General features: G+C 39.1%; 1 protein-coding gene across 1 annotated transcript in view; it reads left to right on the forward strand.

Moving 5' to 3' along the window:
• The first annotated feature begins 2,046 nt into the window (after window positions 1-2,046).
• CLDN10 (claudin 10) overlaps window positions 2,047-26,488 on the forward strand; it is a 109,387-nt gene continuing 84,945 nt past the window's right edge. The window contains exon 1 of the mRNA XM_033104724.1: window positions 2,047-2,260. Within this exon, the coding sequence (XP_032960615.1) occupies window positions 2,047-2,260 (214 nt within the window). The remainder of the gene's footprint in view (window positions 2,261-26,488) is intronic.

The following is a 26,488-nucleotide window of genomic DNA, read 5'->3' on the forward strand; positions in this document are numbered from 1 at the left end:
TGTGCGTCCATATGTTCATTGCAGCATTGTTTACAATGGCCAAGATGTGGAGGCAGCCTGGGTGTCTGTCAATGGATGAATGGATAAAGAGTAGGTGGTACATATATACAATGGACTGTTGTTTGGGCAGGTAAGGGAATGGGTTCTTGCTATCTGTAGCAGCATGGATGGCCCTGAGGGGTACTGTGCTGAGTGGAGTGTCAGACAGAGAAAGACAGATGCAATGTGATTTCACTTATATGTGGAATCTAAAGAACAAAATAAACCAACAAACAAACAAACTCATAGATACAGAGAACATATTGATAGCTGTCAGATGGGAGGGAGATTGGGGGATGAGTGAAAAAGGGAACGGGTTAAGAAGTACAAATCTGTTGTTACACAGAAATCATGGGAATGTAAGGTACAGCTTAAGGAATATAGTCAATAATATTGTATTAACTATGTATAGTGCAGATGGGTACTAAGTTTGTTAGGATGATAGATGGGAGTGGGTAGGGGGGCAGGATGAAAATGGTGACGGGATTAAGAAGTACAAAGTGATTGTTACAAAACAGTCATGGGATGTAAAATAAAACACAGGAAATATAGTCAATAATATGGTAGTAACTATGTATAATGCCAGGTGGGTACTAGACTAGTCAGGGGATGATTTCTTAAATTATATAAATGTCTAACCATTATGCTGTACACCTGAAATTAATATAAAATGATATTGAATGTCAACTCGAATTGAAAAATTAAAAAGGGGGATGGGAAGGTGAAGGGGAATAAGAGGTCCTAATCTCCAGGTATAAAACAAATAAGTCATGGGGATGTAATGTGCAGCATAGCAAATATAGTCAATAATATTGTGCTAACGTGGTACGGTGTCAGATGGTTGCAGGACTTATGATGCTGATCACGTCTTTAGGTATATAAATGTTGAATAACTATGATGTATACCTGAAACTAATATAATATTGTATATTGGCTGTATTTTAATAAAAGTCTTTTTTAAAAGTCAAACAACTCAATAGATAAAATGAGCAAAAGTTACAAATATCTTTGTAGACAAAAACACAATGAACCAATAAACACATGAAAAGATGCTCGACCTCGTTAATAATAAGAAAATTCAAATTATAACCATAATGTGATACCTTCACACTCCTCTGAGTGGCCAAAAGAAATAAACAATTCTGACACCACAGTACCAAGTATTGTGAAGTAGGGGAATGAGGACTCACCCACTGGTAGCGGGAGGGTAAACTGCTAAAACTACTTAGTAAAGCAATTTAGTATTACCGATAAAGTTGAGGATGAGTATGTCCTACATCCTAGCAATTGTGTTCTTAGGATATACTTTGAAGAAACTCTTGCACATGTGCACAAGGATAAATGTATAAGAATGTTTATAGCTGTATCCATTGCTATTGGAGGATGGGGACCAACATAAATGTCATCTCCAGGAAAAAAATGGATAAATAAATTGTAGTATATTTACTTAATAAACTATTGTGTTTAGCTGTTATACTTAATGAATGATAGCTACATTCCTGAACAGAGATAAATCTCACAAGTATAATATTGTGTGAAAAAATAGGTTACAGAAGAATACTTACAATATGATTCCATTTATATAAAGATTCAGAAGCAGGCAAGACTAATGCAATTGGTCAAAAAAGCCTTAACTGTTACTGTATAATTTGTACTTTGTAATATCTGGTAGTTGCATGGTTCGTTAAGCTTCTGGCTAACAGAAAATTAAGCATTAACTACGCATGGTGCCAGGGGAAAAAAATCTGCAAAGTTAAAACCTTTAAACTCCATCTGCAAAATTTTGGTGAAACACCATGTAGTAAATTAGAAAGATCATCTAGGCTATCTTTAAAACGCCTTTGGTAAATCAGACTTTTTTCTAAATTCTGGACCTTCCTCGGGGTACGGGGTACCTGAGCATGACATATTGCCACCTACCCAAATTAACTTGCTGTAACACTTGTCCAAGTGTTATTTGTCCGCTGCATGCCTAGACCACCAAAGTGTCACTGGAGGCTGAGCGACATGTCCAGGGCACAGATCTCGGCTTTGGTGTTTGGTGTTGGAGGGTTTGGAGCTCTCGTTGCTGCCACCGCATCCAATGAGTGGAAAGTAACCACCCGAGCATCTTCGGTGATAACCGCCACTTGGGTTTACCAGGGTCTGTGGATGAACTGCGCAGGTAACGCGTTGGGCTCTTTCCATTGCCGGCCGCACTTTACTATCTTCAAAGTAGAAGGTAAATATAATAGCTTTGTTTGGGGTGGAAGTAAAGTGTCACTTCTCTCATCACTATGCTGAAGTAGCTGTATACAGTCAATTAACTCTGTAAAGACTGAACGCTTAATTAAAGTGCCATGATTTGCCCAGGATTGATGAGGTGTATGAATGTTGACTGAAAGAACTAAATCATGTGTTTTTGTATGGCAAAGGAAAGTTAAGAATAGCTTTAGGGATCTTTCAGAACTACCTAATGCAAATGATAGGCTCCAAAAAAAGAGAAAAAAACAGGGTGGAAGTGACTGGCTTGTTTCAAAAGCTAATTTCAATTTGCCTCCATCTTGTGTCATGGAGGACTCTTTCATTCATATATATATGCTGTCAGCAAGTCACAGGTTATCCTATGCTCCCTCAAGCCCTCTAAACCTGAAATACATACATACATATGTACATGCACATATATATGTGTATATATTCATATATATATTCAGAATGATTCATATATATATATATATATATATATATGGTGCCAAAAAATGTATATAAGTGGACACTTTGGTCAACATTGCTCAAGCAGTAGTTCGCCGTAATCAGAAGTGTCTGGACGCTGATGGTAACCACTTTGAGCACCTCTTGTAATTGCAGAAGTCAAACGTGACTTGTATTCATCTTTTGTTATCAGTATATATATTGAGCATTACAATTTTAATAGTTTTTTCCTTTCTTAAAATGTGTACACATTTTTTTGGCACCCTCTGTATATTTAGAGTGACAAGAAGAACAGCACTGAGTCAGGAAGAAATTCTATTTTCAGAGGGGTTTCCATATTATTATGTTTAGTGATAAAATAGCAGAGCAAGAAGAATTCTAAAAGTAGTTAAGTGAAGGAAAATGCCCATGAACTTTCCCTGTTATTTGACTTTATTTAAAATGTATGTAGGCAAGCTTTCATGGTTATGCATATTAGAAACTCTGTTACAAGTATATGTATCGTAAAGAGGGAACTTTTTTAAAAAAGGATTTTTCATACCTCAGGACATCTCCAGGGAAACAATTACTTGCTTTTCTGTCATTATAAAAATCACTGTCTGCCTCTGCTTTCTGCCTGTGTGATATGTTTACAAATCTGTGACACATTGTGGGTTTATTATATTAAAAATCTCCCCTGTATTTTATAAAATAGAGATGTTTCACGATCAAATGGCGAAACTGTACCTTGGCCTCAGTAAAGAAAATGCAATAAAATTTTAACTAGGAAGTTACTAAAGCATAATATTTTATGGGATTTTGTGTCAAGTATTCACGTCATTAATCCACAGTATGTGCCAAAGGATAAAGAGAGATACTTAGCTAAAGCCAGGAGCTTTCTAATGACAATCAATGGAAATGTTCAAGCTTGGATACCCCAGGTAGGCTGTCAAATAAATGGACTTTCCTGCACTCATTTGAAGAATTGATGCTGTGTCTCTCTTCAGTCCCAACTTCTTAACTTTCTTTGGGATATTTCAAAATTGGTCCTTCTACATGGATGACTTCTCTAGGTACAAGGGATAATTTTTAAAGAAGAGTGTTGTGGAGACACCGTTGTCATTCTGCACACCTCTTATGGTCATTCTTTCTCCATGGCCCCGTCTTGGCCCATTCCCACCTTGGGCAGTGAGTAAAAGATATGTCATGTGGATAAGTCTATTTCTTTGTCCTTTACTGGGTTAGTCTTTAAAAAAATATTTTGCCTTATTATCCTTCATTTTATATTCTTTAACAAAACCCAGGTATTTGGAAAAATAGACGTCCAGCATTAGCTCCAAAATGGGATAAAGAACATGGTAGATTTCTGTATGACTTCAGTGGCTATTTCCCGAAATGCATCTTAGAAAACATGGGGTTAGAAATTTTGTTATTATATAATGTTCATGGTGGTCCTAATTAGGAGGGTCCTAATTCTACCCTCCTATTTTAAGTATAGAATCATTAGGACCTTCTACCCTTAAAATTTTATCCTCCTAATGTTGCTGCTTGATAGTAAAATTAATGTATTTTATATCTGCTGTGTGCCCTGCACATGAGAAGTAATTTGAAAACGTTTGTCCATTGACAATGTTTCAATCAGAATATGCAAAATTAACACAATCTCTCTACTATCTTCATCCTGAATCAAAATCTTTATAAAAGATACAGGTACTACAGAAATCTATTTTCAACATCAGGAAGACTGATTCATATTTCCAAAGGAAATGGGGACTCACAAATTTGGGTTTCTTTATTCACATGGAATCATTGCTGACAATGCTGATTGCTTTTCCTTATTCCTGTTTGAAAACATAACAGTGGGGGTGTTGAAAAAGCTTTTTATGCCAATAGGTTTTCAAACATCACAGTGATTCCAAATTAATAAAAGAACTCAGAAGCAAATAAGGAATGAAAATGGTTATATCACATTTCAAAATAATAAACTATTTAATCCTACCTTGTCAATTTGCGATGAATCTTCTTAGACTTAAGCCAGATTAATCCTCCTTTAAGAAAAAAGAACAGAAAACTTTTTAAGCAACTGGGTTTTTTTCCCCCTTTGCTGATTACATAATTTCATAGCCAGAGTCATAACTTTCTTTTTGCTAACCCTCTTAGTGCCCCAGCGTAACCATATTTTTTAGGGATTCTTTTAGATTAATAGTGACTACATCCTTTAAAGATTTGATGTAAGCCAGCACCTCTTTGGACAAGAAGCATTTACAGTTAGTGTGAAAAATATAGGCCCCCTTCAACTACAGTTCTGTGGAATAAATTTCAGGAAAACACCATAGTGACACTTGTATTCGACCCTCACTGCGGCCTGAAAGCTTCTTGACTCAATTTCAAAAGCTCTTCACTGTCCGCTATAGACTGTGTCCACTATAGATGCATTATCTGCCTATACACTGCATAAAAAACCAAAAACATAGTTGAGTAAATTTGAAGATCTCATTGGATTTATTGAGTGATTCAAGAATTGGGCAGCATCCCAGCCAGCAAGGAGAGAGAGAAGAGCTCTGAAATGATGTACAATATGAAAGGTTTTTATAGGCAAAACTTGTGTGGGACAAGAAAGTTATTAGCAAAAGAAAAGAAAGGGTTATTTCAGGTAAGATTACCTTTTCTTAGGGGAATGTGCAGAGTAGGGGTTACGAGGTGTCTTAGGCAGACCGCCTCAATTTCCTTTGAGGGGGATGGAGAAGGCCCACGTGACAGATTACTTCATTGCTACTGACCAGAAAATTCCAGACTGAACAATTAATATTACATTCCCGGAGAAGGTTGAAACTGCAATTAGGTTAGGTATTATTAAGTCTAGGTTTGGTGTCATGTGCTTTTTAGCACAAGTGACTCCATTTTGGGCCTATGGTTTTTCTCTTTAACAGTTGTGTCACTTGTTTTGTTGTGTTTTTTTTCTTCTGTTCTGTCAATGTTAATAGGTGTGTTTTAACCAGGAAACAAAGTATTCCTCATAGAAAGAGGAGCAGTAATTTATGGTGGGGAAGGCTGGATCCAAAAAGCATTGCTACAAGGAGAAATTAAAGCTAAATTGTGGTTACCTTGAGCACAGGGACCTAATCTGTTATGTTCTCCTTGTGCTTCTGGCACATACTGGACTCTGGATATATATTTGAAAAATGAATGAATGAACAAAATGATGAGTGAGACAGATAGCTCATCTTGAGGGCAAAATTGTATTACTGGAGGAAGGCTAGAGTGTCATGAATTGAGGAGCAATTTAAGACATGTATTCAGGCAACAAAAAGGAAGATCACTGGATTGAAATTGGCAGATGGATCTTCAAGTTCTGATCCTTTTACTTAATTAGGCGTGAGACCTTGACTTTGGCAATGAAACTCTGTGCCTCATTCATAAATTTCCTCTTCCATAAATTGAATGAACTGGACTCCAAGAGTCCCTCAAAGTATCTTTCAACCTAAAGTAGAATTCAAGAGCATCACAATGCTTCACCACTTCTCGGTAGAAGTTCACCAAGAATTATAGCTGGAAAAGGTTCCTCTAACATAATTGCTCATGAGATTAGCCCTTTTCTTCCTCTCCTTATCTACTATCTTGGCTGGCTGGCTTCCTCTGTTCCTGACTGTTTAGCGTCTTATCTGCATCTGGATGGAGATAGATTTAAATGACCTCAAATGACCATATGACCCAAGTAAAGGTGCCAGGATTTCAGTGGAATGAAACCAAATGCTATTCTGGGAGTTGGCATGCCTCTCCATGATGCTGGCTGCCTATAGGATGAACCCTTCTCTCCTCACCGCCCAACTCCTTCACCTCTCTCTCCCTATTCTCTAATCATCTATGCCATAAGAATGAGGGTAAAGGAATGGCATTTGCTAGAGAAAAAGGGGTTTCCTGTGGCTGTTTATTCACATACAGGGAATAGCTAGGAGCCATCAGATGTCATAACTTTAGATTTCTTGCTAATTGAAATATGTGCCTTAGTTCATGATTAAATAACAGTAGTAAATAAATCTCAAACAACAGTAATAAATACATGAAAACTGACTCATTGTCAGTGAGGGACAATTGACTTCAATAATTTAGTTCCTTCAAAAATAATACATTTAGTAGATCTCTACATCCATCAAAGGCATTTACCTTTTATCTCAGGAGAAATTTCCATTTGCTAAGATTCTGACTCTGCTTTCTGAGACTTAATTTCAATAAATAAGCTTAAGATTAATTTCAATTCTAGATTTATTTTCTTGCTATGTTTCAAATGCATGTAAAGTTATTTAAAAGCATATAGAAAAACTCGTTTTGTCTTTGGCATTTCTCACCCCCAAAATAAACCTAAGGAACATTCACTGTGTTCTTGTCCCAACAAAAAAAATGGCATAATTTGATAAGTTTACAAACACACTCAATGACCCAAAGTAGGTGAATTGTATTTTCACGGTAGAATCTGGACAGGATGAGCCTATAAAATTGTCTCTGTGCCCAGAAATTGGAATGCACAATTCTGACATGTGCCCCTGTCTCATGGTGGTGAAGGTGGCACTGGAGCCAAAGCAAGTAACCCGTGATTAGACTTGGAATCCTAAGTCAGTGAAGGGTGTTCTTTCATGGAAGCATCACAGATACTCAGGACAGCTTGGCTCCATCAACAGCTCCTCTCTTAAAGCCCAGGACCCCATCATATATCCTGGTATCCTCAGAATCCTGAGGCTTGCTCCTAGCAGGCACTCAATAAAGTTTGTGGATTGAACAAAAGGAAGAAGAAATTGTTCACTGAGTTAAACCGTAACATTTAATATATAGAAGTTCCGCCCCACACTTATCCGTGGTTTCATTTTCTGAAATTTTGGTTAACTTGGGTCAACCAAAAATGTTAAATGGAAAATTTCCGAAATAAATAATTTATAAGTTTTAAATTGCCCACTGTTCTGGGTGGCGTGATGAAATCTCCCGAGTCCCGCTCAGGATGTGAATCATCCCTCTCTCTGGAGTCTCTAAAGTTGCAGATGCTGGAACCTGTTATTCACTTACGTAGTCGCCATTTTGGTTTTCAGATGGACTGTCTGCGTACCACAGCGTTTGTGTTCAAGTAACCCTTATTTTATTTAATAATGGCCCCAAAGCATGAGAGTAATGATGCTGGCAATTTGGATATGACTAAGAGAAGCTGTAAAGTGCTTTCTTTAAGTTAAAAGCTGAACGTTCTTGACTTACGGAAATTAAAAAAAATTGTATGCTGAGGTTGCTGAGATCTACAATAACAACAAATCTTCTATCCATGAAATTGTGAAGAAAAAAAGAAACCCATGCTAGTTTTGATCCTCCTCCTGACGTATTGTCAAGTCAATAGTGGCCTAATGCTACATCACTCACCTCACTTCATCTCCTCACATTGGCATTGTATCATCTCACGTTATCACAAGAAGAATGGTGAGTACAGTACAATAAGATATTTTGGGGGAAAGAGAGACCACATTCATATAACTTTTATTACCATATAATGTTATAATTGGTCCATTTTATTATTAGTTATGATGGTTAATCTCTTACTGTGCTTAATTTATAAACTTTATCATAGGCGTGTATATATAGGTAAAAAACATACGTATACGTAGGGTTTGGTTCTATCTGTGGTTTCAGGCATCTACTGGGGGTCTTGGAAAGTGTCTACCACCAGTAAGGCGGGACTACTGTACATTTGCTGTTCAATGTTGGTCTTCTCAGACATGGAACTGGCTTTGTGGGTCTCCTAGCTTTTTTTTTTTTTTTTTTAATTTATTGGGTGACAATTGTTAGTAAAATTACATAGATTTCAGGTGTACAATTCTGTATTAAATCATTTATAAATCCCATTGTGTTTTCACCACCCAGAGTCAGTTCTCCTTCCATCACCATATATTTGATCCCACTTACCCTCATCTCCCATCCCCCCACCCCCCTTACCCTCTGTGTCTAAACTATTATTATTACTATACCCTCTGTGTATAAACTACTGTCTGTGTCTATGAGTTTTTGTTTCTCATTTGTTTGTCTTGTTCTTTTGTTGTTTTTGGTTTATATACCACATATCAGTGAAATCACATGGTTCTCTGCTTTTTCTGTCTGACTTATTTCACTTAGCATCATACTCTCAAGATCCATCCATGTTGTCACAAATGTTCCTATATCATCTTTTCTTACCGCCGAATAGTATTCCATTGTGTATATATACCACAACTTCTTTATCTATTCATCTATCGAGGGACATTTTGGTTGTTTCCATGTCTTGGCAACCGTAAACAAAGCTGCAATGAACATTGGAGCACATGTGTCTTTATGTATAAATGTTTTCAGATTTTTTGGGTAGATACCCTGGAGAGGGATTGCTGGGTCATATGGTAATTCTATTCGTAATTTTTTGAGTAACCTCCACACTGCCTTCCATAACGGCTGCACCAGTCTGCATTCCCACCAACAGTATATGAGGGTTCCTTTTTCTCCACAGCCTCTCCAACACTTGTTACTATTTGTCTTGTTGATGATAGCCATTCTGACTGGGGTGAGGTGATATTTCATTGTGGTTTTTATTTGCATTTCTCTGATGATTAGTGATGTTGAGCATTTTTTCATGTCTATTTGCCATTTGTATGTCCTCTTTGGAGAAATGTCTCTTCAGGTCCTCTGCCCATTTTTCAATTGGGTTGTTTGTTTTTTTGTTGTTGAGTTTCATGAGTTCCCTGTGTATTTTGGATATTAGCCCCTTATCGGAGGCACTATTTGCAAAAATCTTCTCCCATTCAGTTGGTTGCCTCTTTATTTTGCTGATGGTTTCTTTTGCTGTGCAGAAGCCTTTAAGTTTCATATAGTCCCATTCGTTTATTTTAGCTTTTACTTCCATTGCCTTTGGAGTCGAATTCATAAAATGCCATTTGAACCCAAGGTCCATAAGTTTAGTACCTATGTTTTCTTCTATGCAGTTTATTGTGTCAGGTCATATGCTTAAGTCTTTGATCCATTTTGAATTAATTTTGGTACATGGTGACAGATAGCAGTCCAGTTTCATTCTTTTGCACATGGCTATCCAATTCTCCCAGCACCATTTATTGAAGAGGCTGTCTTTCCTCCATTGTATGTTTTTAGCTTCTTTGTCAAAAATTATCTGTCCATATTTATGTGGTTTTATTTCTGGGTTCTCAATTCTATTCCATTGGTCTATGTGTCTGTTTTTCTGCCAATACCATGCTGTTTTGTTTATTGTAGCCCTATAGTACAAGCTAAAGTCAGGGAGTGTGATACCTCCAGTATTGTTCTTTTTTCTTAAGATTGCTTTGGCTGTTCGGGGTCTTTTGTGGTTCCAAACAAATCTGATGATTTTTTGTTCTATTTCTTTAAAAAATGCCATTGGGATTTTGATGGGGATTGCATTAAACCTGTATATTGCTTTGGGTAATATGGCCATTTTAACTATGTTGATTCTTCCAATCCATGAGCACGGAATGTCTTTCCATTTCTTTGTCTCTTCTTCAATTTCTTTCAAAAATGTCTTATAGTTTTCAGCATTTAGGTCTTTCACATCCTTGGTTAATTTTATTCCTAGGTATTTTATTCTTTTTGCTGCAATTGCAAAAGGAATTTTTTTTGTATCTGTTTTTATGAGATTTCATTATTAGTGTATAGGAATGCAATGGACTTTTGTATGTTGATTTTGTAGCCAGCAACTTTACTGTATTCGTTGATTGTTTCTAATAGCTTTTTGGTGGAGTCTTTAGTGTTTTCTATATATAGCATCATGGCATCTGCAAAGAGTGATAATTTAACTTCTTCATTCCCAATTTGGATGCTTTTTATTTCTTTCTCTTGCCTGATTGCTCTGGCAAGGACTTCCAACACTGTTGAAAAGCAGAGGTGATAGGGGACAGCCCTGTTGTGTTCCTGAACGTAGAGCAAAGGGCTTCAGTTTTTCACCATTAATTATGAGATTAGCTGAGGGCTTGTCATAGATGGCCTTTATTATGTTAAGGTATTTTCCTTCTATACCTATTTTATTAAGTGTTTTAATCATAAATGGATGTTGTATCTTGTCAAATGCTTTTTCTGCATCAATTGATATAATCATATGATTTTTGTCCTTTATTTTATTTATGTGATGTATCACATTGATGGATTTGCGGATGTTGAACCATCCTTGTGCCCCGGGGATGAACCCCACTTGGTCGTGATGAATAATCTTTTTAATGCATTGTTGTATTTGACTTGCTAGAATTTTGTTTAGGATTTTTGCTTCTGTATTCATCAGAGATATTGGTCTGTAGTTTTCTTTTTTTATGTTGTCCTTGCAAGGTTTTGGTATCAGGGTAATGTTGGCCTCATAAAATGAGTTAGGGAATACTGTCTCTTCTTCAATTATTTGGAAGAATTTGAGCAGGATTGGTATTAGATCCTCTTTGAAGGTTTGGTAGAATTCACTAGTGAAGCCATCTGGTCCCGGACTTTTGCTTTTGGGAAGGTTTTAGATGACTGATTCAATTTCGTTACTGGTGATTGGTCTGTTTAGATTTTCCAGTTCTTCATGGTTCAGCCTTGGAAGGCTATATGTTTCTAAGAACTTGTCCATTTCTTCTAGGTTATTGAATTTGGTGGCATATAGTCCTTCGTACTATTCTTGGATGATCCTTTGTATTTCTGTGGTGTCCGTGATAACTTCCCCTTTTTCATTTCTGATTTTGTTAATTAGTGACTTCTCTCTTTTTATCTTAGTGAGTCTAGCCAACGGTTTGTCAATTTTGTTAATCTTTTCAAAGAACCAGCTCTTTGTCACATTAATTTTTTCTATTGTCTTTTTGTTCGCTATTTCATTTAGTTCTGCTCTGATTTTTGTTATTTCCTTTCTTCTGCTGACCTTGGGTTTCACTTGTTCTTCTTTTTCTAGTTCTTTAAGGTGTAACGTGAGGTTATTTATTTGGGATTTTTCTTGTTTCTTGAGATAGGCCTGTAATGATATAAATTTCCCTCTTAAAACTGCTTTCGCTGCATCTCAAAAGTTTTGGTAGGATGTATTTTCATTGTCATTTGTTTCTATGTACCTTTTGATCTCTCCTCTAATTTCTTCTTTGATCCAGTCGTTCTTTAAAAGTATGTTGTTTAATCTCCATGTATTTGTGTTTTTTCCTGCTTTCTTTTTGCAGTTGATATCCAATTTCAAAGCCTTGTGATCAGAGAATATGCTTGGTATGATTTCAATCTTCTCAAATTTGCAGAGGCTGATTTTATATCCCAATATATGGTTTATCCTTGAGAATGTTCCATGTACACTAGAAAAGAATGTATAGTCTGATGTTTTAGGATGAAGTGCTCTATATATGTCAGTTATGTCCATTTCATCTAATGTGTCATTTAGGGCTGCTATTTCGTTATTTATTTTCTGTTTGGATGATCTATCCATAGCTGTCAATGATGTATTTAAGTCCCCTAGTATAACTGTGTTTTGGTCAATTTCTCCCTTTAGTTCTGTTAGTAGTTTCTTGGTATATTTCGGTGCTCTCTGATTAGGGGCATAAATATTGATGACTGTTATGTCTTCTTGTTGTATAGTCCCCTTTACCAGTATGAAATGTCCATCTTTGTCTCTTGTTATCTTTTTCACCCTGAAGTCTGTTTCATCTGATATCATTATGGCTACACCTGATTTTCTCTGGGTACCATTTGCTTGGAGTGTCAATTTCCACCCTTTCACTTTGAGTCTATGCTTGTCCTTGTAGCTGAGATGTGTCTCTTGGAGACAGCAAATGGTTGGATTTAGTTTTTTGATCCAATCTGCTACTCTGTGCCTTTTTATTGGTGAGTTCAGTCCATTTTCATTTAGGGTGATTATTGATATGTGAGGATTTCCTGTCATTCTATCTTTAGTTTTCTAGTAAGGCTCTGTCTCTATTGTTTCTTTGCCTTTTTGTTGTTGTCTATTATTTCTGTGTGGTGGTATTCTATGATGTTTCCCTCTGTTTCTTCTTTTATTACAGTATATATTTCCGTTCTGGATTTTTTTTGAGTGGTTACCCTTAAGTTTATGTAAAAAAAAGTTTGATATTTAGAGTATTCCATTTTCTTCAGCATGTTTACTTTCTCCATTCCCATATTCCGGTTCAGGCTTTACTCTCCCCCTTTTTATGTTTCGGTTGCCACAAATTGTCCCTGTTGATGGTGGTCGAATAGCCTCCTTTAGTATTTCTTGTAGTGCAGGTCGTGTATTAGAAAATTCCCTCAGCTTCTGTATGTCTGGAAAGGTCTTTATTCCTCCTTCATATCTAAAGGATATCTTTGCTGGATATATTTCTCTTGGCTCATAATTTCTCCTTTCAATAGTTTGAATATTTGGTTCCACTCCCTCCTGGCTTGTAGTGTTTCTGCTGAAAAATCTGATGATAATCTAATGGGCTTTCCTTTGTAGATTACCGTCTTCTTTTCCCTGGCTGCCTTGAGGATTCTTTCTTTGTGGTTGATTTTAGACAGCTTCAATACAATGTGCCTTGGAGAAGGCCTGTTGGGATTGAGGTAATTAAGTGTTCTATTTGCTTCTTGGATTCGAGGATCCAGTTCTGTCCACAAGTTTGGGAAGTTCTCATCAACAATTTGTTTGAATATATTCTCTGTTCCCTTCTCTCTTTCTTCTTCTGGTATGCCCATTATTCTTATATTGCTCTTTCTGATGGAGTCAGAAAGTTCTTGTCGAGTTCTTTCATTTCTTTTAAGTCTCAAGTCTCTTTTTTCTTCCATTTGTGTAATTTCCAGGTTTCTATCTTCGATAGAAGATTCTTTCACTGATTCTTTCCTCCATCTGGTCAACTCTACTACCTAAGCTGGTTATTTCATTATCAATTTCTTCTATTGAGTTCTTAATCTCCAGAAATTCTATGTGATTCTTTTCTAAAATTTCAATCTCTTTTGTAAAATGCTCATGTTGTTCTTTGATTGTGTTTCTGAGTTCATTAAACTGTCTTTCTGTGTTTTCTTGCATCTCGTTGAGTTTTTCAGAACTGCAATCTTGAATTCTCTGTCATTTAAGTCACATATTTCCATATCTTTAAGTTCTTTTTTTGGAGACTTTTCACTTTCTTTCTGAGCTGTCTTGTTGCATTGGTTATTCATGGCAATTACTGATTTATTATTTCTCTTCCTGGACATCTACAGGAGTGGTTTCTGCAACCGGTTGATAGGAAGAGGTCTTTCTTTTGTTTTCCAGTACTTGTTGGTAGAGTGTTTTATTTTCTCTCCGACTGCAGCCTTTTTTTTCTCTCTCACACGGTAGTGCTATGTTTTCTCTGCACTATTCCAGCTTCTCACACAATGGGGGGATTCCCTGGGAGACGGGCATCTCCTCTCTTAATAGTTCACCTGGGTCACAGGGCACAGTGTCCGTGTGGGTATGCGGAGAGCTTTTGAAGTTCTAAAGCTCTTCCTGCACCAGATTCAGAGCCCATATGTTTCAGCAGTTCTGTTTACTCCTGCAGGGATCTGCCCAGATAGGTGGGGCCAAGAGGGGGTGAGTTGTGAGAGGTTGCCCAGAGCAAAGGCAGCGACCATCACCACAGCCGGTCCTGCTTCCACGGCTCCCTCCCCTTTGCCGGAACTAGTTGGGCTGCGAATCTGTGTCTGCGGTCCACCGTTCTCAGAACAGCAAATATTCTGTTCTTTTGATCTGACACTGCTACTGTTCCGCTTCTAGCATGGGGCAGGTGGGGGCGGGACAAGCTCTGGGAGGATAGGGAGGGAGCGGCTAGTCTCAGTGCCTAAGGCTTCTGTTCTCTGTTCAGCAGTGAGGGCTTAAACCACCATTTTCAGCCTTCTTCCCTCAGTCTTTGCTCTGAGGTCTCTGCCGTGAGCATTGGGTTCAGCCGTGTCATATGCTGTTCCCTCAGCCCTGTGGGCCATAAACGGAGCCCTAGCAGTCCAAGTTCTTCCCTCTCCTGCAGCTGCGATAGTTCCAGGATGCAGCGAGCTCGGAACATTGAGCTAGTTCTGCGTCCTGCACCCGCGCGGCTCTGTCTCCACATTTCTCCCTTCCCCCCTCCCCTGCTCGCGCAATTCACCCACCTTTAGGTGAATTCTGTAGTGGGCCTCTTTGTCTTGCCTGTCTGCCGTGCAGCAAGTCCTTTGTGGAGTTATTGTTGTTCGATTAGTTGTAAATTCCAGGGGAGCTTTACAGAGGCTCACCTCACGCCACCATTTTGATGACGTCTCCCAGGTCTCCTAGCTTTGAAGTGGATAAACCTGGGACCAGGAAGTACCGGGAGACGAAAGTATGAGGGTTTTGTGGGAAGAAATGGGCAAGTTAGGGAAACCAGGCTAAGCAGGTTTAGGACTTGCTAGTTTGAATAATTTCAGCTGGCTTGGGTGTAGAAGGGTTTTTTTTACTGAGTTGTCTGGTATCTGGCCCTGGGTTGACTAGGGGAGAGGAATATTGATTGATGTGTAAAAGCTTGATAAAAAGAAGTTGGGGGTGTGGGCTTTGGATTTGTTGCTTTGCCTGTGAAAGGTACACTTGTTTGTTATCTCTAAGAATTGGCTAGCCTTGGGAAGGCAGTCTCCCCTCCTGTCATCATAGAGGACCTAGATGCCAGAGCATTGAGAATACAGAAAATAAGAAAATATAGTTAATACAGTATGGATACTAGATCCTTTGATGGTGTTTTCATAGGTGGATCAACAAGGCAAGTGTTTTGCTATTGTACCTCTCTTTCAGGGTTTCACATGCTTATCTGAGTTTCAGTATTTGCTTTCTCCTAGTGAATATTTTGTGTAGAAAAGGTTCAGGTTTACTTTTCACAGGGTTCATTGCTCCTCTCTTTGCTCATTGCCCATCTGACCATACATGTGGCAACTCAGCACTCCTCAGTCTCTGCACCGATTCCATCACTCACTCTTAGAGTAATTCTCATTCTAAAGGAGATGTATACTCAAAGGACATCTGACTAAATAGTAATTAGTGACTTAAAAACTTCCTGCCACTGTGCATGTTTGGATCATTCCAGAGCACTCCAGAAATCTGTTTTGTTCTTAAATGAACTTGGGATAATTGAGCTGATATTCAGGAGACAGCTGGTCTACAATTATGCTTTAGCCAGATTTTTGTATGCATTACAGTAAAAATTGATTACAAAAGTTGACAGTTTGGCAAATTGCTATGATGCCATATTACAAGTGCAAAAAGAAACCTGTAAGGAGTTAATGTATTTATTCATTAATGAGTCCCTTCATCAAAGCATTCATTAAAATCCTGGCACAGAATATAGGTTCTGGGGACTCAGTGAAGAGTAGGACATGTGCCTATCCTCAGTGGGGGTACTGCTTAGAGAGACAGAGACAATCATTTAGCAAACAATTAGCCCAGAATGACAAATGCTACCTGGTGGTTAAGATCAGGGGGTAGGCAGAGTTCCCAGAAGAACTAGTGCTTGAATTGTCTTGAAAGATAGGTAGAAGTTTGTCAAGGAGAAAGAAAGGGAAGGCATTTCAGGCTATGAGATGCATCCAGCTGTACAACTTGTTAACTGCATGACTCTGGGCAAAACATTTAACATATGATCCCCCCATCTGTAAAATGGGAATAATTCAGAGGGGGGTGATAAGGATTAAGTAAGTTAATTTGTGTAGAGCAGTTAGAGCGATGCCTGGCACGTACAAGTGAAGGCCTCCAATCAGGAAGGAGCCAAGTACATGAGGGAACAGCAAGCATATTGAAATGACTGAAACATGAAATGTACAGGCAGATGCTAAATTTCAGGCTGCAGATGGAGAAAAAGGGGGACTTGCAAGGGACCTTTAAGCTCTGTGAAGGGAGGAGCTGGAAAGCTATTGAAACATTTTGAGTAGAGAATACCTGATCGAACTTGCATTTTAGAAAGATCCTGCAGTATTTCATGAATCAAGAGAGTAGCACTGGGAACAGACAGGAAGATATTTAGACATAAGACTGATAACACTTAGTAACTTGGAGACTCATGAGGGATGAGAAGGGTCAATGAGGAGACTCATGAGGGATGAGAAGGGTCAATGATGCCTGCCTAGAGACTTGGTGGGCAATGAAAGAGAAAGCTTGTTGAAGATCAGGTCCCAACCAATGTTCCAGTCCCTTCTCCTAGTATTTTCCAACACATAACAAGATGTCAAGCAATCAGTTTCTAAACCAATGTCTGGCTTTTTAAAAAATCAGTTATATAGAGTGAGAGGGAATAGTTTGATTGAATTTAATTTTTTTTTTAAAAACTGCTTTTTGAATGTTTAATGAAAACCAACAGGAAAATGTAGCAGTTATATAGATTAGTGCAATCTTACATGCCATTAATAGCATAAAAATATCAGAATTAGGAAGGTAATAGCTATCCCCTTCCCCTGCCATACTCTGTAGTCAAATTGCATAGTACTGGGTTCGGGTGCCATACTTTAAACCACATTCATTAATTGTAGAAGAAGGTAACTAGGAGAATGAGAGATCTTGTAATAACTTCACATGGGAAATTGTAGTACCTGAAAAAAAGGAAAATAATAGTGTTGGGAATAGGAGACGTGGGAAGAAGACAAGTAGGAACATTGATAGATGTTATTAGGGAATCAGATTTAGGGACACTGTGAATAAGAAATTTCCATTAGTTGCCTAACAATGGAACAGGTTGTCTCATGAAGAACTGGCTAGAAGTATCCACAGGAGGCTAATGATCTTTTGCTCAGAAGATGGTAGAAATAATTCCTGCACCGGCTGGGAAGACAGATGAGATGCAGATGATGTCTAAAGTCATTTCTGGTTTGAGAGATCTGAGATTCTGTGAACATGTAAAAAAAGCCACTAGAAATATTTTAAAATTGAAACTCTTGATTTCAATATTTTTTGACAATTAGTGGGCTCTGTGCTGGGCACTTTGGATCATAAGCAACAAAAAGACCTTGTCTCTGCTCTGGAGATGTGCACAGCTTACAAGGGACCAGGGGTGAAAATAGTGAATGTTATATATGTTGTATTAATGTTGTTTTATTTGGACCAATATATTAAATATGTTAAAATTCGCAGAATACATACGTAATTTTCTATCTCTAATTGATATTTTAAGGGTCTTAACCCTTGCTGGAGAAAGAAATGACTCCTTCTAAATCCAAGCACCGGTCTGAGTGATGGAACTAGGGTGATACAAGAGGACAAGTCCTGACTTTAACTGAATTTCTTTGAATCAGTGTTTTTGGTTTATATGTACCAAATATAGTTCATGTAAAATAACCACACCAATCATCCTACTGGGAGACTGATTTTCTCCAGAACACAAAATTTGGACTTTTGGTAAGGTGCACAGGGTGAAATGGAAGGTATTTTTTCCCTATCTTACTACAGCCACATATTCTCATTTACTTCCACCAGCAAACCTTGAGCTAGACATATCTGAGGATTTTGGTCTAATCTGTAGGACTCCTATAAATGTCGCCACTAAACTGATTGTCCACTGTAGTGGTCGAGATCCTTCCTTTGCCCTATGCCCTGGCTCTGTGCTCTTCCTGTGTGGCCCAGCCTCCCAATTCCTGGAAATCAGCTGATGCCCACTCTCCTGTTTAAACCTGGACCTCAGACCTCAATTCGTTCTGGCAGCTGATGTCTGGGATCCAGGCAGTAGACCTGTCTTATGACTGGCCTATCCCCTAGTTCTTGCCTGCTGGGCCACTCAGTCCTGACCTAATTACCTGCTTTGAACTCTAAGCTCCAGACTCGACTGATCTGCCTGTGGGCTAACCCATGTCCCCTGCCTTCCTGGTTCTGCGTCCTCACCTGAACGTGCTCTTCTCCCACCTTGTGCCTTGGGAAGAGCTATTGGAGCATGTCTCCAAGCTGTGAGAATTTGGAGGGAAAGGAGAAGGGAGTAGAAAGGGGTGAAGCAGGAACTACATCCACTGCCTACTTGACAAATAGGAATGCAGTTAATCATGGCCTTGGTAGGAGATTGACTCACAAAGAGGAGCCAGTAGATGCTATTATTGCATTATCTGGAATCCATTTATATCACCTGGGAAAATGTCCATGGTATCCTAGTGACTCTCTTTATCTCAGATTATCGAGGCAGTAATGGGCAGGTTTTGAGCCTGAGAGAAGATAGCGCCCTCTGGAGGAAATTTCCTATTCCAGCTGCAGCTCCAACGCTGTCCTGTAGGGGGCCCCCACAGGTTCTTGGGGGTGCAGTACGACAATCCGTTCTTTGTCACGCTCTTTCTGCTTCTGCTCCCTGTGACTTCGGTAGTCCTCACTGGAAGTGATGGGGGGTGGTCTACCTTTGTCCAGGATGGTGAGCCATCAGGTCTTGCTCCAATTCCATCCAGAATTATAAAACAAATTCACACTAGCGTGCTCACACCACGTGGGCACATGCACTCACACAGACACAGCTGGTTCTACAGCTAACAATACTTCCATACAAACTCTCACGTATAGACACCTCTATACATCACACACACACACACACACACACACACGTCTCAAATTCACCACGCAGGCTACATATATGCACTCATACAACCACCTGCCATGCAGTCACACACATCTACACACATGCACACACACAGACTCACATTTTGCCGTGGAGGCACTGCACACGCAGACATCCACAGACCCCTATACAATCACGTAGGCTCCACACCTCACTACACACAAACACACACACCGCTCACCGTGCAGACACTTCACACACTATATACACACACAACACATACTATGGTCATCAGAGTGAAAAGAGTCAGGTCATCAGAGTCAGGACTGCTGTGACACATTCCTCTTGCTGGGAGTCCCTGGTGGGAAGGCAATCAAGTGTTTGGGTTCAGGAGTCATACAGTCTGGCATTTGACTCTTGCCATGGCCACCACATTAGCCATGACATTGAGCAAGTTATGGAACTTCTCCAAGCTCTAGTTGCCTCACCTATAGAATGGGCATAGTATACTGCTTCACTCACAGGGTCATTCTGGGAATTAAATGAGATGATATGTCAAGCAGGGCCTGACACAAAGTACCCTCTACATGGCAGCTGAATAAAGCCCAGAATCCAACTGGAGGAAGCACTGCCTTTGCAAGTTGGATCTGGCAGTGTTGGATAGCCTTGATTAGAGCAAGCTGAAGGGCAGAAAACATCTTTCTATTATTTGTTCCCAATTTAATTCAGCAGGGAGAGCCTGGAGGCTGAGCTCAAGTTGGCAATAGGTTGAGCTAGAGATAAAGCAAACCTCCCAGGAGGGAGAAGAGGAGGGCAGGGCAGGCAGATTCTACAGGGTTTGGCCATTGACCAAGTGTGGGGTCAGCGTTTTAGGCAAAGCAAGGAGGAGAAATGATGTACTGCCATCCTCCCAGATTTGGAAATCTGGGGGCAAGTGTAGGACTGGGTAGCAGATGGGGGGAATTCTACAGAGACCACAGGGAACATGCTGAAGGTTTTTAGGTGAAGCTAAACTGGGAGATCCACTAATACAAAGTCAGGATTCAAAGCAGTCTTGAAAGGATAGAATTGTGGGTTGGAGCAAACAACCACAATTATAGCTAATTCACATATTAACTCATTTAATCTTTTTCATAAGGGAGAGACTATTATTATTTTTATTTTACAGATACGGGAACTGAAACACAGAGAGGTGAGGTAACTATACCAAGGTCACACAGCTACTAATGGTAAACATGGGATTTAAATGGGAAGTCAGGTTTCAAGTTCTGCGCTGTGGAAGGAAGGAAAGAAGGAAGGAAGGAAAGCAGGAAAGAAGAAAGGAAAGAAGGGAGGAAGGAAGGAAGAAACTGATCATGTGCCAGATTCACCCAAGGGAATACTTCGGAAGCTGGAAGACCTGGAAGGAGGTAAAGTATGTCTTAGTTGACAAACATGATGGTGTGATGGAAGCCTATTTCTAGGCACTCCAGTCCTGTGAGAGGCATTTGAGGATGAGGCAGGAAGCTAAATTTTCTCTGCTGTTCTGTTTCAATATGAATCACTTCTTACTATGGTGCTGATGAGCAGCAATCCTCTGTTTCTGCTGTTTCTGTTCAGTGGGTCCACATTTCTGTCTATGAAAATTTTGGTCGTTAAGTCTCCTTCTTGGCCAACAGCATAACGTGATAGAAGTTGCGAAGCATCCTAGTAAACTCATCAAAAGAGGAAGTGTTTAAGATGGCATTTCTTGCTCTTAGGGAATTATGCTGGCTCTCAACGGGAGCTTATTTCTTCATGAAGAGCTTGAAAACCGTCTCTTTAATTATCTATTCTAGAATTTATCTGGGGTTTGCTACCAAACTTACCAATGGTGATTTCTGAAACGTACCCTTTTGAAATTTGGGACATTCCCTTGACCTTCTTTCCGGTCTTGTTTGCCTTCATTCTAAGATTACATCTGGTCCTTTCATTCAGATGATAACATTATGAAAAGTCAGGTACTATTCTCCATGTTCCCTTTGGGACATAGAAAACAGTTTGTATTTAAAAGGTGCAGCTGAGAAATCAGAATGCGATCAAAATGGCTCTGATTATTCTGATTATTCAAACAATCTCATTCTCTGAGGACTCTTTTCCTCTGAGTGATTTTAGGCTGAGTCCTTCTCTTGGTAGCTCATGACCTTGAGAGATGGATGTGTCTGTTGGTCTTGTCCATAAATCATCCAGCCATGCGTGAACACAGTCGGCAGAAAAAATGACCTCTCTGGCTCAACTGCTGGGTTCTGAACAGGGGCTGGACTATTCTTGGCCATTTCTGTGAGGGTTCAAGTTTCTGCCTGTTATGAACAACTCAGCAAAAAGTGCAAGGTAAACATAAAGTGCCATTCACTGAAAGCAGACTAAATTACAAGTCATAACCTCCTCGAGATAGCCCGGTACGGTTTGGGTTATCTATATTACAAAACACGTCTGAGGATGATTGCTTTGGAAATAGTTGTTCTTTCATGTGTCTTACTTTATTTTAACTCAAATGGTTAAGATAAGGAGTGGAAATCATACTCTAACAATAAGTTATTTCCTTCCTGAATATTTTTCCTGTCCCGATTTTCTCGTGGTCACATGTTCCATGACCACATACAGACCCCAGAACTCAACGGCATTACCTTTGCTTCTTAAAATATTTGTAATTTCTTTTTATTATTAACTTCATTGACAGGTCTTCTCTTCCTGTTTCTAAATCTTCATTTTTCCCTTAATCAATATGCATTTTTTAAACTATTTAACCTCTCGTATAGCTCATACTATTTATTTTATTTTTCCCACGTGTAAAAATTGTGCTCTACACTACACCAGCCTATGGGAACAAATGCTATCATCTTTACATTTATGCCCTAGTTCAAATGGAATCCAGGCAGAGACTGCGACTTTTCCAGTAGCCCTTGCCATAAATGTCTCTCAGCTTCCTGGTAATGTTTGTACTTATCTCACCTCCTACCTGCTATTATCTTCCAGGGAGAACTCAGACTCTTCTCAAAGTCCACCCTCAAACTCCATCAGCCTTTCCTCTAAATAAGCACACGAGGAGAGTAAAAACAATCTTTTCTGCGCAAACATAGCTTCTAGAAAAGGCCCCTGGGTACACCTCTCCCAGTAACATTGCTCTACATGAGTTCTTCCCCACTTAAAATGCCAGTGCCATCGTTTCTCCCTCAAGATCATATTCCACCATCTGACATCTCTGGCCTCTGACATCCTTGCATCCACCCTGTCTCCTTCCCTTCTTCCCTTCCTCCTTCTGGCCCTCCCTCCTTATGTTAACTGTAGATAGACTTGTCCCAAAGTAACAAGTTCAATTCACCTATGGGTAGATGTTTCCCTCAAAACACACCAGGATGGCCGAGTCAGGATACATGTTAGTGTTGTGGCCACAGTGGTCCAGCATCCTGCACTCCTCTGCAGCAATTTAAAGAAGGGTCATGCTGAGACTAGGTCCTGGCTACAGGCTTCCCTCCACCTCTCCCCACCCTTTTATGGAGGTGATTGCGGAACGAGAAGGAAAGTGTTGTCCTTTCTACACTCTGGCCTCATCTTAGAGGCTCAGTGGAGATGGTAGTAGAGGGCAGTGGTGTGAGTATGGAAGGATGAAAGAGTGGGTGTGTGTGTCTGTGTGTGTGTGGGGGTGTCAGGGCCCTAGTTCCTTTCAGAGAACTTGATTGCTATGAAAATTTGTGAATCTGAATAGATATTGACAGCAAAGATGCTGTCCAACTCTGTAAACAGTATGTGATTTTTAGAAGCAAGAGGATATTTTAGCGCCTAATTCCACCCCTCACTTCACAATAAAGTTCAGATTCCAAGTCTGCAAGTCTAGTAAAAGAAAATGTCCTTTTATACAAATCCCTGGCTAGTTGATTTTTTCTGCTAGTGAGACCTTCCTGTTTTCTCTGAAATTTGTTCTGTACTGCCCAGACCCTGAAGCCATTGAAGTTGATGAATATTCCTGTTTCTGGAGGCGTTGATGGTTTCTGAGTTCATCCCATCTTCTTATATATTCTTTTCGTTTCTCAGAGCCTACATCCCATTCTTGTTCTCGGGAATTAGACCACAGTGACAGTCTCAGGCAGGCAGTGGCCTCATTATTGTTAGAAAGGCACCTTCTTTCTCCCCTCAGGGACCAACTAGATAAGCAAAGTCAAGGGCCTCCAAGGAAATGGTTCCCTTGATTTCTTCTATCTCAGGCGTCCACTGGTTCTCATCCCCTCCACGAAGCCTGTGATAGCCATCCTCATCTCCTAGGGAGTCTGCTTATGTAAACCCGTGCAATTCTCTGTGGCATTTATTACTTTCCACCCTGTTGTTTTAGTTTTTGACAGTGGTGTGTTGCTAACTGCTAACAACCAGTGCTCAAAAAAAATAAAAATAAATAAAAGTAAAACGTATAAATACAGATATAAAGATATAGATCGATATCGATATATACACATATATGTACACATATGTAAATACATTTATGATAAATTTTACTGATATAAGGAATTCATAGCACACAATTTCCAAATAATACAATGCACAATGTTTTTTCTGATAAATTTCATGTAGCCAGTTGATTCTCACAGAATGCTTTATTGATGTTTGCTGAATTTTTTTGTATCCATGGCCAACTAATGGGTTGCAATTAGTGAATGAGTGTAATTCTGACATGATTGTTAAATATATATCTATATTTGATATATAGCAATTCACATAAAAGCAACATAATAAAGAAGCATATTGGTATATCACTTGGTAGTCAACGACATAGCAACTTTCTTGCTGTATTGGATAATTGGGGCAATATTTCCTCAATTTATCGTGTTATTTACAATGTAATGACTTTAGACATGACACACCTTTAGGTTTAATCTGCATTTTTTACATTTTCTCCATAATTTTCTTAAATCTAGAAAATTAAAATAACTAAAGCTTTATGTGTAGCATTTGCCAATTGCTGTGGTGTAAATACTTCAACTATGGCAATTTCAAGCTACCAACATGTCACTGATGAGGAGTTAGGAAGATATGCCAATAGCACACAGTACCAGATATAATAGACCTAAAAAACCTCAAGAGCATAGATAATAATTTAGGAAGTGATGAGTTTTGAGTATTATTACCTTTGTTTTCAATATATTTTATTTAATTGTAAATTTACAAACTTTTATATGTTTTAAATGGCTGTGTTTAAAGACAAGCTTGCAGAATTCCTGAAAATTAAGCAACTGGCTCTTGAGAGAAGGTATGAGCCAGAGCAAGTCAGCCTCTGCACACCTTTGGTTATGGATGCATGTACTCTATCTTCCCTGCTAGACTATAGGTGAAGGAGGACAGGCTCCAGCCTCTAAGTACCTTTGCTTTCCCCACAGCATCTTATCAGATAGGATACGATAATGTGGAAGGGAGAGAGAATATGTTTCCTCCTTTGCATCTATCTCATAGGTTATCGGACTTTTCCTATGTCTCCAACCTCCCACTGCTTTGTGTCTCACTATGACCTGCACATTTGTTTCATTTGTCCTGTTACATATTCATGTCTTATAGCTTGGAATTCAGTCTTACTCATGGTCCTGGACTTCTGGGAGTGAGGGCATATAATTAGACCTCCCCATTTTTCTATAATGGACAGTTTACCTTTGACCAGTTATAGTTCACCTCACTTACTATTGTTTTCTGTAATTCCTCTCGATCCAGAAACCCTGCTAGTTCTGTTTTTCACTGTCAGGACGCATCAGATCTCTTTTCTTGTTACCTTTCCTCAGAATCCTCTCTTAGAACTGAGATTGCATGCTCTTTGAGATCACATACCTTATCTTTTTCATCTTTATAACTCCAATTAGTAGCAGATTACTAGGAAAACAAGGCAGATTCAGTGCAAGTTGCTGGCTGGCTGGCTGGAAAGATGAGGTACATTAGAGGGAAGTCAAGGATCACGAGTCACCAATGATGCAAGGAGGTTCTCTTTCTTTGGTCTTCAACCCTGGATTCAACATGTCTTGTATCTAGTACAGGAGAGACATTCATTTATTCATTCATTTCTTCTACAGCTAATAATGGAGCCCCTGCTATGTACTATTCATTGTCTAGGCACTGGAGACACAGCGGAAAACAATAGAAACAAAATCTTTGCCCTCATGGAGCTTGGGTTCTAGTGGGAATAGGATGAAATGAAGGAGGTACAATGCACTGAATATTTGTGCCCCCCTCAGTTCATATGTTGAAATCCTAACCCCCACTGTGATGATATTAAGAGGTGGGGGTCTTTGGGAGGTGATTAGTGTCTTTATAAAAGAAACTCTCTTTATAAACTCTCTTTATAAAAGAGAGTGCTGGCTGTCTCTCCACTGTGTGGGGATACAAGAAGTCTGCAATCCAGAAGACGGTTCTCACCAGAACTCAACAAAGCTGGCCTTCTGATCTCAGACTGCCAGTTTTCAGAACTGTGGGAAACAAATTTCTGTTGTTTAGAAGCCACCCAGTTTGTGTTGCTTGGTAACAGCACCTCCCACTGACTAAGACATGGGAATAGCCCTTAAATGCCATAGGTAATAATCATCCCTTCTGTATGAATGTTCATCAGCTTCACCTTCTCCACCTTTTCAGTAACACCATCGTGGCATTTCTGTTGCTTTCTGTACCTTGTTTCATTAATCTTGAAGGACTACACTTTGACAAACAGGGAGCCAAGGTTGGGGCATAGATGGATAAAACGGAAATTTTCTCAATACGTTTCCGAACTATACAAACATTTGGTCCTAATTCTCAACTTGTTTTTGCTAAAGATAATTCCCTCTGACGATATATAGGCTCATGACAATGCTCAGAGGAAAAAAGTATACCTGATATACTGTACCAAGGATTATTTCCTACGGTCCCTAATGGAAAAACACATTTTAAAAATTCTCTTCCTGGAGCCTACTGGCTAGTGTCCATGGGATTCAATCCAACCAAAACACACATATCCTATCCAGTGGAGCAATATGATTTTGTCCTTTTCCCACACAGAATGTTCAACATCTTCTGAAAGATGCAAGAAAATTGTTGATGGTTATTTCTTTGTGAAGTTTTTGATGGGATTAAAACACCAACATAAATTGAATTTAAACTATCCAGTGGCAGATTTTTTATAAAAAATAAAATTCTAAACTTCTGAAGAACAGAAATAGTGACTTATATTTCTCTCTGCATTGCACAGTACTTACCTAGCTTAGTGCATGTTATGTATAGGACTGTAAGTCCATTTGTTGGATGAATGACTTTATTTATTCATGAATAAATTCTTTATTCATGAACAAACTTATTTATAC

This window comes from Rhinolophus ferrumequinum, chromosome 4, assembly GCF_004115265.2.
Source record: "Rhinolophus ferrumequinum isolate MPI-CBG mRhiFer1 chromosome 4, mRhiFer1_v1.p, whole genome shotgun sequence".
NCBI classification, from domain to species: Eukaryota; Metazoa; Chordata; class Mammalia; order Chiroptera; family Rhinolophidae; genus Rhinolophus; species Rhinolophus ferrumequinum.